At 54.6% G+C, this 14,089-nt stretch overlaps 6 protein-coding genes across 6 annotated transcripts; 4 read left to right on the forward strand and 2 right to left on the reverse strand.

The window, feature by feature from the left end:
* The first annotated feature begins 470 nt into the window (after positions 1 to 470).
* Positions 471 to 1,575, forward strand: LY79DRAFT_699340 (uncharacterized protein). The gene is made up of 4 exons (XM_060564889.1): positions 471 to 726; positions 792 to 805; positions 870 to 895; positions 953 to 1,575. The coding sequence occupies exons 1-4, from the start codon at positions 718 to 720 to the stop codon at positions 1,267 to 1,269; spliced, it is 366 nt and encodes a 121-aa protein (XP_060420049.1). The 5' UTR covers positions 471 to 717; the 3' UTR covers positions 1,270 to 1,575.
* Positions 1,576 to 1,781: 206 nt separating this feature from the next.
* On the forward strand, positions 1,782 to 3,716 carry LY79DRAFT_622128 (uncharacterized protein; the record flags this gene model as incomplete). Its single annotated transcript, XM_060562067.1, has 2 exons — positions 1,782 to 2,051; positions 2,154 to 3,716. The coding sequence occupies exons 1-2, from the start codon at positions 1,902 to 1,904 to the stop codon at positions 3,714 to 3,716; spliced, it is 1,713 nt and encodes a 570-aa protein (XP_060420050.1). The 5' UTR covers positions 1,782 to 1,901.
* Positions 3,717 to 4,487: 771 nt separating this feature from the next.
* Positions 4,488 to 6,697, reverse strand: LY79DRAFT_575158 (protein phosphatase 2A regulatory B subunit; the record flags this gene model as incomplete). Its single annotated transcript, XM_060559678.1, has 5 exons — positions 4,488 to 4,842; positions 4,889 to 5,187; positions 5,234 to 6,190; positions 6,238 to 6,603; positions 6,674 to 6,697. The coding sequence occupies 5 exons, from the start codon at positions 6,695 to 6,697 to the stop codon at positions 4,488 to 4,490; spliced, it is 2,001 nt and encodes a 666-aa protein (XP_060420051.1).
* On the forward strand, positions 6,612 to 7,367 carry LY79DRAFT_141746 (uncharacterized protein). Its single transcript, XM_060550960.1, has one exon. The coding sequence runs from the start codon at positions 6,714 to 6,716 to the stop codon at positions 7,212 to 7,214; it is 501 nt and encodes a 166-aa protein (XP_060420052.1). The 5' UTR covers positions 6,612 to 6,713; the 3' UTR covers positions 7,215 to 7,367.
* Positions 7,368 to 8,550: 1,183 nt separating this feature from the next.
* LY79DRAFT_141781 (RNA polymerase III transcription factor IIIC subunit-domain-containing protein) lies at positions 8,551 to 11,172 on the forward strand. Its single transcript, XM_060550961.1, has 3 exons — positions 8,551 to 9,095; positions 9,142 to 9,478; positions 9,527 to 11,172. Exons 1-3 carry the CDS (start codon positions 8,874 to 8,876, stop codon positions 11,110 to 11,112), a joined length of 2,145 nt encoding a protein of 714 aa, XP_060420053.1. The 5' UTR covers positions 8,551 to 8,873; the 3' UTR covers positions 11,113 to 11,172.
* Positions 11,173 to 11,896: 724 nt separating this feature from the next.
* Positions 11,897 to 13,838, reverse strand: LY79DRAFT_575160 (BCS1 N terminal-domain-containing protein; the record flags this gene model as incomplete). The annotated part of the gene is made up of 2 exons (XM_060559679.1): positions 11,897 to 13,273; positions 13,323 to 13,838. The coding sequence occupies 2 exons, from the start codon at positions 13,836 to 13,838 to the stop codon at positions 11,897 to 11,899; spliced, it is 1,893 nt and encodes a 630-aa protein (XP_060420054.1).
* Positions 13,839 to 14,089: the final 251 nt, after the last annotated feature.

Here is a 14,089-nt window from a genome sequence, read left to right on the forward strand (position 1 = left end):
CCGTGTACCTGTCCTGCCATAGCATTGCGCCCCATATATGTTAGCAATATCCATACTGACATATGACCGTGCCAAGACGTGTCTCTATTTCTGCTAGCCTTAGCAGTTAGGCAAGGGTCGTTGTAAGATGGCAGTAGGCAGAGGTACCTTAGGGTGTGAGGGCACGCAGGTACACCTAGGTATACGACATTGTATATACCTACCTAGGTACGGATAGGTAGGTGGTAAACTACTATGTACGTACAACGTACAGGGGCCGCTAGCCTTGGTTCCTGAGGAATACTGATCCGTAATTAGCGAGCCCACAGTCCCGTCTGCCGCCTGGAAAGCCTCCTCCCCCCTGCACATCGTTGAGTCCGGCGCAGTCGTCCCGTCCCTGGGTCCGAGAAGGTACGTATCCGTATCCCAACCTGCCTTACCTCAGCTTCAACTGCTTTGAGCCGGCTGAGCCGCTTCAGTGGTTTGGGGGTGTCCCACCTGTCGCGTGCACGGTTCATAAAACTAAGCAATCGGGGATAGTACAGCTCCATCATCAGACCATCCCACTTTCTACAGTGCGTCCTTAGTCCTCAGTGGCAGGCTTGCTCGATTATCGAACCAAGTCCCAACAGGCCTCGGTTTGGGTTTTTTTCCCTTCCTTTCTTGCGCAACCCGACGACGAACGAATATCTTCGCTTCTGCAACAACTCTGTCGATCGCCTAATCCAATCTCTAAGCATGAATACTGTAAGTTGTTCCCTAACCGTCGCATCTGGTTTCAAATCGTTGACTAACATCATGCCTGATCCCAGGTCAAATCATTCTGGTAAGCTTGACTCGTCGTAAGTCATCTCGTCGATGATCCGTTACTGACACCCTTCACATTGCAGGCTTGGATGGGGCTCCCTCTGTGTTGGTACGTCGTTCAGTAAGATTCGTGGTCCGGTTTGCAATTAACCATGTCGCATCGCAGCCGGAGGAACCGCCTACTACTTCGCCAAGCAGAGCATCAACGCCGATCGCGCTGCTCGCTTTGAGGAGCAGCGTAAGAAGAAGATGCTGGCCCAGTCCCTTGAGTATGGAGACAATGTTCCCGCCCAGCCTGGTTCCGCTTCTACCATGAGTGGCGAGGCGCGCACCGATACCGCCGGCTCTCCCAGCCAGGAATCCAGCTCCGATCCTGCCCCGACCCGCCACGCGCCGGCTACCGAATCCGAGAGAGTGTTCGAGAAGAGCAAATACGAAAGCAGTACACCGTTCAAGAGTCCAAAAGGGGATCGGTTTTCGTAGTCGGACGGACGTGGAGGAGAGCCCCAGATACCGAGGTTGTGTACCATAATTGATCGGCACATTGCGGCTGTATACTGTACACTACCATTGAAGACGAAACGAAGGAACGATGCGTTTTTCGTGTTAGCATTTGACGGCAATAGATGTTCAATTGGAAGGAGCAGGTGCATAATGTGGATCACAGTTGGCCAATGATTCGTTGCATGTGAGCCTACGGAAGTCCCTATAACCAGCATGAGGTGCTTTCCACCTGGGAGCAAAATAACAAATGAAATCACAAGTGGTGTTTGGTCTGTCAGCGTGTTCGGTGGCTGCAAATGGATTATGTCTAAAGCTATACGCCATCAGAGCATCCAACCTTAGCTCCTTCAAGGGTAACAGCAACAGGGTGGCTAATGGCGCCTGCCGTCGAAGTGCCGGCCATTCACACTGGGCACATGGGTCCGCACGGAAGAAGTTGTGGTGCCCTGTCTGTTCTTTGGATCTCCCTCCAGCCTCAAGCTCTCAGCCACACTTTGAGCAGCTAGCTACGGCTGCCTGTCTGTCGTACGGCGGAGCTCGACACCTTCAGCTTGACATCCCACCTCTCCTTCACGCGAGTCACTCATTCTGTGCCTACCGCCCTTCACGCAATGGCGAACCCAGAGCTAGCAATAGCGAAAGCCTCCTTTAGCGCCATTCTCTTCCGCAAAGAACCCGTCTCGCTCACTCGCTCTGACATCGACACCTTTCATACCCTCCTCCACGACGCGATACACCAATGCTCGCCCGCCAACGTTCAGGTTTGACGCCCTCCAACGGCCTCTCCAGCCGCACTATTCTGCCTTTGCCGTTTCACAAATCTTATATTGCAGGTCGACTAAGCTCCTGCTGCCTCAATCTAGAAATGCAAACGTTGGATCCTGAAAAACTTGGTCCCCTCGCCTCCGCGCGTCGCCGCCCTCGGTAAATACCTGTCCGCCCTCTCCAACTCTCTCCCCGACGAGGCCAAGACGAAACCCTCCACCCGCCGACGACGCCTACACATTCTCTACATCCTCAATGACGTGCTCTACCACGCCGTCGTCCGCGACCAAGTTGCACGTATCGCAACCGATCTGGAAGCCAGCCTAACGACTCTCCTCCACGGCGCTGCAAAATTCCGAAACTGCCCGAAGCAAACGCGGAAGGTGGAAGACCTGCTCGCGCTCTGGGAAAAACATAACTACTTCTCAGCAGCCACTATCGACGGCCTCCGCAAGGCCGTTAAAGAAGCTCCCAACGGCGAGAAGGTGTCCAAGGCTACGACACAAGATCAAACGGGCTCGAATCTCGGCTCCAAACTCCCCAAAGATGCGCCTTATATGATCCCCTCAATTCATGGCGACCCCAATACACCCTGGTTCGACCTGCCCGCTGCCAACTGGCTGCCGCACCTTACGCCGAATTCGACCAAACCCATGAATCCCGACATGATTAAGCCACTGCAGCTCGCTCCGGGGCCAGCTGACAAGGTTCTCGCAAATGCCGTCAAGAACCTGCTCGTCGACGTTGAAAGGCTCTACAGCAAACACGTCCCGCCGCAGGCTGCCGACTCTCAGCAGCACATGGACGTCAGCGAAATGGGAGAGCGCATCGTGCTCGATGAGATTACAGGTGAGATCGTGGACGGAGAGACGTACTATGGCTGGTCACGTAGGTTCTGCGAAAAGATGAAGCAGCGAAGGAAGAAGGCCACAAAAGGCGACGACGGCCGCGGGCGGGGCCGATCACATTCGCGGAGCCGCTCAAACAGCTACTCCCCTGGGCGGTCCAGCGGAAGCGACTCTATGCCTGCCTTTAAGCGGCGCAGGCTTTCACCAGATTCGCGGAGTCCCAGCCGCAGCCGTTCTCGGCGACGGAGTCTGCAACGCGATCGGTACGACTCTCGTTACAGTCCATCTCGGTCCAGGTCGAGGTCAAGCTCTCGTAGACGCTACAAATCGAGATCAAGGTCCCGCGATCGACGTCCGAGAAGAGACGAGAGCCGCACAAGCAAGTCACCCCCGCCAAACCATAACCGACACAATCCAGAGTTCGGACCAGGATATTATGGCCGGGGTTCATCGCACAACCAACAACCGCCTCCTCCCAGCTATCATAATTCGCCGGCCTTCCCGCCGTACCCTCCGCCACTCCCGCTGGCCAGCGGCTTTAGTCACTTTCCACCGCCTCCTCCTCAAGGTTACCAGGGACAATGGCCTCCGCCGCCGCCGCCGCCTCCACATATGGGCACTTCTCTACCTCCACACAGCTGGTCTCCCCCGCCGGGGTCTGGCGTGCCTCCACCACACACGAGTGGATGGGCTCCTCCACCGCCACCGCAGCAGCAGCAGCAGCACCAGTATCAACAGTTCGGACGCGGCAACGGTGGATACCGGGGCCGTGGGGAGAGGGGAGGCTATGACCGAGGCAGGGGTGGGTGGTAGATGTGTATAAGTAGAATAATAATCGTTGTAAGTACCGATGATAGCATACGACGCCAGTTCGTCACAGGTCCGCGACGCTCACATGCTCTCGCGAAGCTGTTTTGTTACCCAAGTCTAATTTGTGGCGTGTTACGAAGTCTGTGCCCGTTCATTGTCCGAGGCAGAAACCATGGAAGAACCCTCGATTCCTCACGCGCCTCAGAAGAGAGCTGCAGAAAAAGAAAAAGAGCCCGTCTCCCAAATTTCGCCTTTGTACGCCAGTCCTATCTTGCTTGCCCACTTCTTGCACCTCCCCTCCCTTCCTCTCGCCATCACAATACATTTTCTGGTTCCTCCATACGCACCAAAATCCCCGTTTGGTTTCAAGAACGAAGGCGACCAACTCAGAGCTAGGGTGAACCATAGTCGAGTTTACATCCTCGCAGAAAAAGACAAGAAAAAGTAGAGAGAAACAATGAAGTGACATCATGAAAATTAAGTATGTTCCGGGGGCGGCGAGGCCCCATCCCTCGAGCACAGAACCTTCTTTTCCTCTGCCCGATGTCATTTCTCGGGTGACTCTCTGAATCGCCCCTCAAGCACACACATGCATAAATTCTCCTTTTGAACCCTTCAACAGGTTGAAGGCGCAGCATTTGGTGGTCATGACTCCTCGCCTGCCTCGCCCTTCCCTTCACCATTTTGTTCCGAGCTCTAGAATTGGCCTGGTTAACTGGTGATCCAGAAAGTGGGAAAGACAACAGCAATAATCCGCAAATCGACAAGGGGCAATCATGTTTGGCTATGGGCTGATCCTACCGAGTCTTGTTGCTCATGCCTACGATCCCTGCGGTCACCATCCTGGAGCTTGAGAGAGTCTAGTCGCTTCTGGTTATCCTCGGTGCCGTCAACTTCATCGACGCGGGATAGCGACCCAGCATGTGCCCTACCACTGCTGGCGGCGCCGTTCGCTGATCGCCTCTGCGCGGCCTGGTCCGCGATTGACGCCCATTTTCTCTCGCGTAGGGCTTCTCTGGCCGCGGCGCTGTTTTGCTGCTCGGTATAGTCATGGGAGCAGTCGTCAAACAGTTGAGGGTTAATTTCCATAAACAGCTTCATTGCATTGTAAACCATGCCGTGGATAGTGCTGTAAGGAGTTAGTGTGGTTCCACCGCCGATAGCTACAAACTCACCGGTTCCAGTGGCCCTTGGAGTTCTCGTAAAGTGGTGCAAACATGATGGGAAGAATGATCTCCACATTGTCGCTGACCAAATTGCAAAAGTACTCGTTGTTCCAGAAATACAGCGCGCGCTCTGCAACCTGGAAATGGGGGCTAGCGACGGACTTGGCCAGTTGGTGGAACAGGGGCTCCTGAACTTTAGCGAATTCGGCCGGATCCATGACTTCGAAGATGTCTTCGACCTCGTTAAGGAACATAACCTCTTTTGTGCTGTTGACCTTGGGCCAGTATCGGAGTAAACCAAGTACGACCTGTGATTGTTAGTTTGGGTTGACTCGCATGCAACGTCAAACTCACCTCCTCAGTCAGCGAAGCGTCCTTCTCCAGAAACTGGACAATGCAGTATGCCAGCTGAGGATGGTACATGCTCAGACTCTTGACTTTGTGCAATGGTATCAACACGCGGGTCAAAAAGGTTTTGTGCTCCTCCTTTAAGGGCAGGGCAAAACCGTTGATGATGGAGCCCAAGATCTCCAAGAGCTCTGCAATGCCGTTGAATCGTTCCGTCTCGTATGTGAACTGGAAGAAGACGTTGTTGATGGAGCGACGGATGAATGATCTCAAGTTGAGGAACTTGCCATAGATGCGGTGTAGCGTCGTCTTGAGGAAGTCCCTCTCGCGCGGGTCCTCGGAGTCGAAGAGCTCCAGCAATTGCAGAACGAAGCTGTGGTCAATGTATGCCTTGGCAATGTTGGTGTTGAAGTCCTGGCTCTCGATAAAGCGAAGAAAGAACTCGTAGACAACCTGAATGTGCGGCCACGCCACCTCCAAGACGGGCTCGTCCTCCTCGGGGTCGAACGCCTCTCCTTGGGGATTCATCGGAGGGGGGATGGGACGGAAGAGGTTCTTGGCAAACATCTCAACTACTCTGGGATACATGGGTTCCGTAATGACTTGGCGGTTGTTGGCAACGTAATCAAGCAGCTCGTGAAGTGCCAGCCGCTTGATTTCCTTGGACTTCATGTCGCCGCTGGCATCGTTAAAGTCAAAGATGACATTGCACTGATCAATCTTCTGCATGAACAGTTCCTGGCGGCGGTTAGGGGGCACTTCATGGAAGCCGGGGAGTTTCTCAAGCTCGCGATGGGCCGAGATGTCGAATCTCGACGAGTGCTGTCGCTTGGGCGTCCTGAGGCCCTCGGGCACATCTTTGGGCGTTTGGTGAAGGCGGTCGAACATAAGCGACTTGGTGCCCGCTTTCGGAGGCGCGAGATCGTGCGGCATGGTCTCAGCGGCACCGGGAGGTGGGACATGCTGGCCTAATTAGCACATTCGATGGTGGTATGACGCCGGGGTCTTACCGGAGCACTGGGGCTGATGATCACCGTGGGAGGCAACGTCCCGTGGCGAGCTGGAGAACCTCCACCGTTAGCACCCTGGGCGGCACCTGCAGAGTTGAAGCGGTCCGGGACGGCACCTTGCTGGTTGCCCAGTGGGGACGGCTGGTTTGCACTGCCATGATCTCCGGGATGAGCGCCGGTATTATTAGGAGGCAGAGGCTTGTTGCGGGAATCGTTCAGGTTGGTCGTCGAGGACGATGGCGTCGGGTTGGGGGACTGATTGGCGTCGCGCCCTGAGCCTACGGACGACGGGGACGCGGTGCCATCTTTCGAGTCTTTGTTCTTCTTAGGCTTGTTGGGGTCTTTGCCGCGCGAGAGCTGAGCATGCTGGGTTGTCAATATCGTGTTCAGAGGTGGGATTGGGCTCAGGGGCCCAGGCTATTGGCGGAGTACTCACCACCCTCTGACTGAAGCGCTTCATTTTGGACGTCACGGTGATGTCCCTCTCCGTGGGGCGACAGACTCGCCCGACTCAACAGCAGCAACAGGAGACAGTAATCCGCAATGGACGCAGGTCCGACGGGTCGGGGTATGGGCAATGGTACAGGGGGGCGGGGTCGACCAACGATGGGTTGTGTTCTGGAATTGGGAGATCGTGGCCGGTTTGCAAATGCGCGGTGGACGGCAGTGCGAGGCGGCGATCTAGGTCGCAGAGAGCGCGTCGACGGATGGATGTCGACGTGATGATGAAAGGAGGGCGTCACTCGGCGAGGACTGGGGTTTGGCTGTCAGGATGGCGCCGCTTCGTGATGCGAGGAGCAGGGGGAAGCTGGGGGACAGGATTGGCGGGTAAGATGCGACAGACTGACAACCCATCAAAATTGGCAGATGAAAAGAGCGATCGGGCAGCGAAAGAAGGGGGCCAGATTCTCGAGGTTCGAAGAGGATGGGGGTTAGTCTGGATCGTCGGTAAAGCTGAAGTTGTTTGCGGGGCCTAGGTGAAGTGTGAGACGACGACGCGGGACCAGAAGCCGGCCTCCCCTAACGTGCTAGCGGCGGTGAAATATTAAGGTGAAAAGAGGTACGGGCACACAGTTGTCTGGTGCTCGACAGCTGTAGACGGTCCAGTGACGTGCGGCGGCCAGCTAGGAACAGGCCTCGACACTGGGGTGGCAGGCGGGAAATCGTTTGGGCGGTGCGGTACACGATTGGGAGTCAGTGTCAGAGGCTAGATAAGGTAATGTTGGCAATCCGATGAAGACAGGATGAAATTGGAAAGTGTGAGGTCAAAGGTACGCGTCGGACTCAGAGAAAGGACGCAATCAGCTTGTGCTGTAAGAGAGGACAAGATTGAGGGAGTGGAGGTCGAGGCCGCTGCGCGAATGCACTCTCTGCACCTACACCCTGGACGGCGGACACGACCGACTGCGGGAGGTACCTCCCACTGTGCAGGAATTGGGTGGAAACTGTGGTGGGGTTTTTAGGTGTTGGCACAGAATACACACGCTGGTAGAACAGCAGCAGCACAAGCAGAGTCGAGCAAGAGGGTTGCTGTGTACATGTGCACGGATCGATTCGCATTAGGTAAGATAACGCGCCAGCTTCTGGTTGGCTGATGCCCTAGATCGCTTGTGAGTGGTTCGGCGGAAGCTGGACCCTTGGAGCTCAATCTCCCTCTTCGGTAGCAGTGTTGTTCCGGAGGATTATAGCAACCCCCTTGGGCTCGACAAGCGCAGCCCGAAGAAGGGATCTCGCTAGCTCGTTCCGTGCCAATCGAACCGGCATACTGTACTGTTTTTTTTTTTTTTCTTTTCTTTCATGGCTGCAAGTCACCTGCCAGCCCTTGCAGGGACCTTGCCCGTGGGTTGATCCTGGGCATGCATCATCACATCACCATGAATGGGGTCAAAGCTACCTACAGTGTACCTCAGGTGCCTTGGAAACAACAGTTTGCCCTGTTCTTGGAGGAACAAGAAGTCAACATTGGACGATTTGGCCGGTTAAATGATCTGAAACGCCTATACGACCGACCTTCTCCGTTCCTTCAAGACTTCGGTTTGCTGCATGTACATAGAGTACCTAGTAGATTGGCACAGGTGGCAGGTGATATTGACAGGCGAAGGCCGCGCATCAAGACTTCCTGATTGTGTCATACAATCTTGTTTGACCACGCCGAGTTGGTTGACCCGGAGAGGTGTATCGGATTTGATGGGCAGCACTGAGTACTAGTGCATTGGATTTTCTGCATAATAGTACCTATTTTACTCGAAAATATCCGTATACGCAGTAGGTATTGTAGTTGAATGATTCCCTTATACAGTGCAGGAACTGTCTGTCTGTCGCTCATGGCTTCTGCCGAACTGTGGTATAGCATGTGAAGTGGGATTGCGTTTCGCACAGTGCTTCGCTCATCAGCAACTTTAGTTGCTCACAAAAGCATCTAACATTCCAGGGCTGCGATACGGCGCTGAGCTCAACATCGCCTGAAACGGCCAAACAGCCGACTGGGGGAATCCGTTTTGGACGTCCATTAAGACAAGGTCTCACAAGATCTTGAAGTCGGAAACAGCCAGACAACAGGCCCTAAACAGCAGCAGACTGTGACGTCAACTCGTGGGCGAAAGACACAAAACATACAGGCCATCACCGTGGGCACCATGTACGAACATGTCGACGATGAGATGGCGGAGGAGGGCGTTCATGAAGACGCTCGGCTCAAAGGGAGAGCCAGTCAAACCTTGACGGACCGGCAGGACAGCAATTCGGCACCCCGGTACCCTATCCCCAAGAGAGCCATGGGCGCCGTCGAGATCCCCATGATCGTCATGAACCTGGGTCGGACAGAAAAGGCATTCGGTAACATCTCGTCTTTTCAAAATGTGCGCACAGCCATCCACTCCGCTCGGCAGAGACTAATCATGCTAGATCCTGGACACGGAGCGCAACACGATCCCTTTCTATCTCAATCCCGAGAGCCCCTTCCGCAGGCCCATCATGTCTCACAGCGCTACGAGTCACAACGTTGTGTTGAAGGTCACAGTGCCGAAGCGGACCGGTAGAAAGCGGAAGAGGGGGGCTGACGGGCCGTGGGAGGGCAAAGTCGAGGTGGCCGACGTCTCCAGGCTGGGTTCGTCAGGGGAGCAGATCTGCTCGAGGTCTCGGTTGGACAACCCGAAGGTGTTACGGCGGAAAATGCAGGACAACGTCGACAACTACGACGTCGAGGCTGTCGGCGTTATCAAGCACACGCATCGCTTCAGAGGTAGGGATGCCCTTTTCTCGTGCTTCGAACCCAAGTAACCAACGACAGGCATGGCGGACTTCCACTGGGGCCTCGAAAACTCACCTTTCATATCCAAGTTCATGAACCAGGTCATGCCTGGCGACAGTGAGTTATTTGACATCGGTTTTCCGACTCAACTGACCCGCGCAGTCACACAGATGAGAGACTTCAAGTTCGTCGAGGGCGTGGACAAAGGGCCTAACGTAGACATCATCCCGCCGCCTGTGTGGACGCCAATGACACTGCCCTTCATTTACAACTACTCCCAGAACCCCTACGTGCGCTCTGAGCTCGACCACGCCGGTCAGACCAAGCTCGTCAACACCCAGCTCCCGACCCTCATCGGTTACTTTCTCAAGGCAGACCAATACCCCATCCCGGATGGGCCACAGACGCCCTACGACGGCACCGATGAGGAGGTCACGCACTGCATCGCGCGCATGCAGGAGGCGATGCAGGATCGTCCGATTTGGACACGCCGGTCCCTCATGAACAAGCTCGGATCCATCGTCCGCAATGCCAACGTCATGAAGCGCTGCGTCGGCTATGTCGGCTACCAGTTCCGCGGCGGGCCATGGCGTGACGCCATCATCAAGTACGGCATCGACCCGCGCACCGACCCGGCTTACCGGACGTACCAGACCATGATCTTCAATATGAGAAAGCTGCAGGCCGGCCACATTGGCGAGACTTGGCACGCTATCCGTAGCCTGCGTACCGAGCAGCGCCAGCCGCAGGGTGACAACCACGAGTCCCACGTCTTCGACGGCAAGTCATACTGGACCGACGGCAAAGTCTGGCAAATTTGCGACATCACGGATCCACTCATCGCAAGGCTCTTCGCTGAGGCGCCGCTACGGCCCGAAGTCGATATTTACAACAGCGGCTGGTACCACCAGGGCACGTGGGCCAAGGCCAAGGGTATCATGAAAACCAAGATGATTGCGATCCAGTTCGGCCGCAAGCTCAGAGACGAAGACTTCTCTGGCATTTTTGACGTGCGCGACACGACGCCACCGCCGGGCGCCTCGAGCGTCCACGTACCGCTACCAGACCTCGAGCTCACCGACGCAGAGAAGCGCGTGCTATATGGTCGCCGCTTCAAGGAACCCAAGAAGAAGCGCAAGGGCACCGCCTACCGTGTCACCAAGTCCAACGGACCGCGAGGTGTGGCCGCTGCGGCGGCAGCAGGCAGTGGCGTGGGCACGCCAAACACGGAGACGGGCGCACAGGAGGAGCTCATATCTGCCGGCGAGGACAGTCTCGAGGAGGATGACAGTGAAGGTGACGATGACGACGAAGATGGCGTGCTTCCCGGCGAGGGGCGTGTGTTTGCACCTGTGCCTGGTCTCGACGAGGATATGGATGAGATTGGGGAAGAGTATGGCGATGAGGACGAGGACGGGTGGGTTATGGCTATGGCGAGGATGCCGAGGGGTACAATGAGAGGCGTGTCTATGATAACGCGGGCGAGACACATTCCAGCGTTGCATATGCGACAGAACAGACTGGTCAAACGGACGTGGACATGGAGTCAGCCTATCCCTCAGAAGCATTGCCATAATAGATTCTCTTACCATGTAAGCGGATATTGGGGGCTGCATCGCTTATAAATCACTAGTCAAGCATAGTTATAGAAATACTAGATTGTAGACATGATTCTGTCACTCGACAAATTAGGCACAAACACAATTTTATTTCGTGTCATGTGTTTCTCCCGCCCAAGCCCGACATTTTCCCTTGACGTCTTTGTATTACATATGCCATTATTTGTCAATAAACCAGCACGGTGCCTATGGTCTCTTATCGCGTCTGTAGAGCTTCTATGGACAACAGCTTTCACGTTGGCTTGCCCTTTCTGAGCGAACAGTATCTCCGTTACACGACCTTAGACAAAAGCACTTCAGCTATGACTCTAAGCAGGTTTTTGGACAACGTCTGATTGCTTCACTACAGGTGTCATTCTTCTCCTCTGAGTAGACATACCTAGTTTAATTTCAGCCCGGGCACCTCGCTAAGACACTCCGGATTCGGACCCCGCCGACGCCGTGGTCCGAGTCCGACGTCCTCCGGGACCCACGTACCACCGTAACCTTCGCTCCCCCTAACTCAGCCCGACCACTGTTAACTCAAGAGCAGTCCTGCCAGCGTCAGAGATGTACTGTGTGTTACGGCACTGCAATCTAGTTTACTTAATTCTAATCTTGTAAGGCAAGCTTCTACCTCTAATTCGATCTATATCTTGGTTTATATTCCGATCTGGTTTAATTCGTATTTCAAGCTTTATTTTCAACTTTATTCCGATGTGGATTTCGATATATATATTGACCTACAATATGATCTATAGCCTCAAGATTGATGTGGTGGAAGGATGAGGTTAAGGGAAAAGGCACAACCTCACTGCACCTTGAGCACCTTGGTCTTGTTCTCCTTTTGTAGCCTCATTCCCTCGACCCACTCGGAAGTCTCCTTCAGCGCCCGCCTGGGATCCTTCTTGCGTTTGAGCAAGAAACCCTGGATCTCGGCAGGACTGAACAGTCCATCGGGGATTAGGGCGCCAAACTCGGCTGCAATCCGCCTCAGCTCTTCGACGTCGAACTGGTGCTCCTTCTCGGCCTCTGCAGCAGCCTCCGGCGGTTGGGGAGTATCAGAAAATGACGAAGAAGTGGGGGATATAGTCGATGAAGACGATCTTGAATACGTGCCGCCGTTCACCGTAACTGGTGGCGCGGGGTTCGTGGGTGGAGCGAGATGCCCATCAACGCGCTTGGCCGGAGAAGCACCATCCGCCTCGTACATGCGATGGAAGAGCTCTGTTGCTTGTGAAGGAGTCGCGTTGGTGAAACCGACCTGGAGATCGACGCGGCCAGGTCTAATCAGAGCCTCATCCAGAGACTCGGGCTTGTTTGTCGTCATGACCAGAATGCGGCCCTCCTGTGATGCGACACCATCAATGGCGTTCAGGAGTCCAGATAGCGAAATTCCCTTTTTGTCGTCCTTGGACTCCTTCTTCAGGGCACGTGCAAGATCAGATACCTTCCAGTCATCCTTGTTGGTCTTCTTGCTGGTTTCTCCTGTGTTGCCTTCAGGGTCTTTGTTGTTTTTGCCATCAGAGTCGGGGACTTCGACTTCTTCGTCCGAACGGCTCAAGCCTGCCGTGTCGATATCCTCAAGCAGTACCACGCATCGACGGGGCAATGAATTAAACAGTGTCCCGAGATCTTCTTCTGTTAGAGTTGGCTCCAGTAGGGAGATGACAAAGATGTCGAGGCCAAACACGCCAGCTAAAGCAAACGATAGTGAGGTCTTTCCAGTTCCCGGTGGTCCGTGGAAGAGATATCCGCGTCTCAGGGGTATGCCCCTGTTGGCATACCAGCGAGGAGTGGCCGGATGAAGGTATTCGTTCATATCCGCAAGAACTTGAGTCTTCTGCTTTGGGTCGAGAACGACAGTCCGCATGGGCCGGACAGGGCGGTTGGCGACCTGACTCCAGTTGTAACGCCCTCCATACCGACGCATCGGCGCCGGGCTTGGGCGTTTGATTGTTGTGCGAGCGTAATGATCTTGGTAATAGAACTCCTTGACGAACTGGAGGAGCTCCTTGATGGGCTCTGGGCTCCGACCAAAGCACGATACAATAAGATCCTCCTCTTTTCTGAACGTCCCATAGTTCGCCTCTCCGTCAAATACGCTCTGTTGCTTTCGATGAAGCCTAAAGTAGCGGCCTTTGTACCAGAAACCGTGGACGCCCACTGCAGGGACATATCTCGGGGGCTGCGAATGTTAATACCTAGATCGCTGTGATGCCAATGGATCAACCTACAGCTTTGGCTTCTTGGTTGGAGAAGTTAAGGTACTTGGCGTTGCCACCACCACTGCCGGCAACCGTCCTCGTTTGCAGGGCCTCGAGCTCTTCTTCCTCTTCCCAAGCAGTCTTACTCACAGTTTCGGCCGTCAAGGAGCGGGAGCTCGCCATCAGCGGTTGCAGTGCCAACCACTTCATCATATGCGTGTAAATCTCGTCCGTGCTTGTAATATGAATGTTGCTCATGAAGTTTTCCTGAATCAGTCGAAAGACGGCACCGTATACTTGACGGACAACTCGGTTGGCAGCCCAGAAGAACCCAACCAGTGTCAGGACTATGGTCGGATCGAGTCCCAAGTTGGAACCGATCATCTGGTACAGCAGCATCAGTGACCGTAAGACCGGGTTGAACTGCCCCCCGAGCATAGGCAGCAAACTTTCCATCATCTTGTTGTTGCCAGGGTATGATCTCCCGCCAGTTATGTTTTCGGCCATGGCCGAGAGGTTACCCTTGAAAAGGGTTGTGAAGTCCATCTTGCTCAGATCTATCATTCCAACCGAGAGGCGGTAGCGTGTCTGGGAAAGTGGTTGAATGAAGACTCTTTACCGGCTTATATACATTGGCCCAGGAACCCGTGGCAACAAGGGTGTTCAAATGGAGGTGAAGCACAAGAGGCAACCAAGAGACGCGTTCAATTCAGGCTCTTCCCTGCCTGGGATAAGTCGACAAATCGGACAAGGTATCACACATCAGAAGGCAACCAAGTGGAAGCGCTACTATAGGC

Source organism: Colletotrichum navitas (genome assembly GCF_030913465.1).
Source record: "Colletotrichum navitas strain CBS 125086 chromosome Unknown LY79scaffold_2, whole genome shotgun sequence".
Lineage (NCBI taxonomy): Eukaryota > Fungi > Ascomycota > Sordariomycetes > Glomerellales > Glomerellaceae > Colletotrichum > Colletotrichum navitas.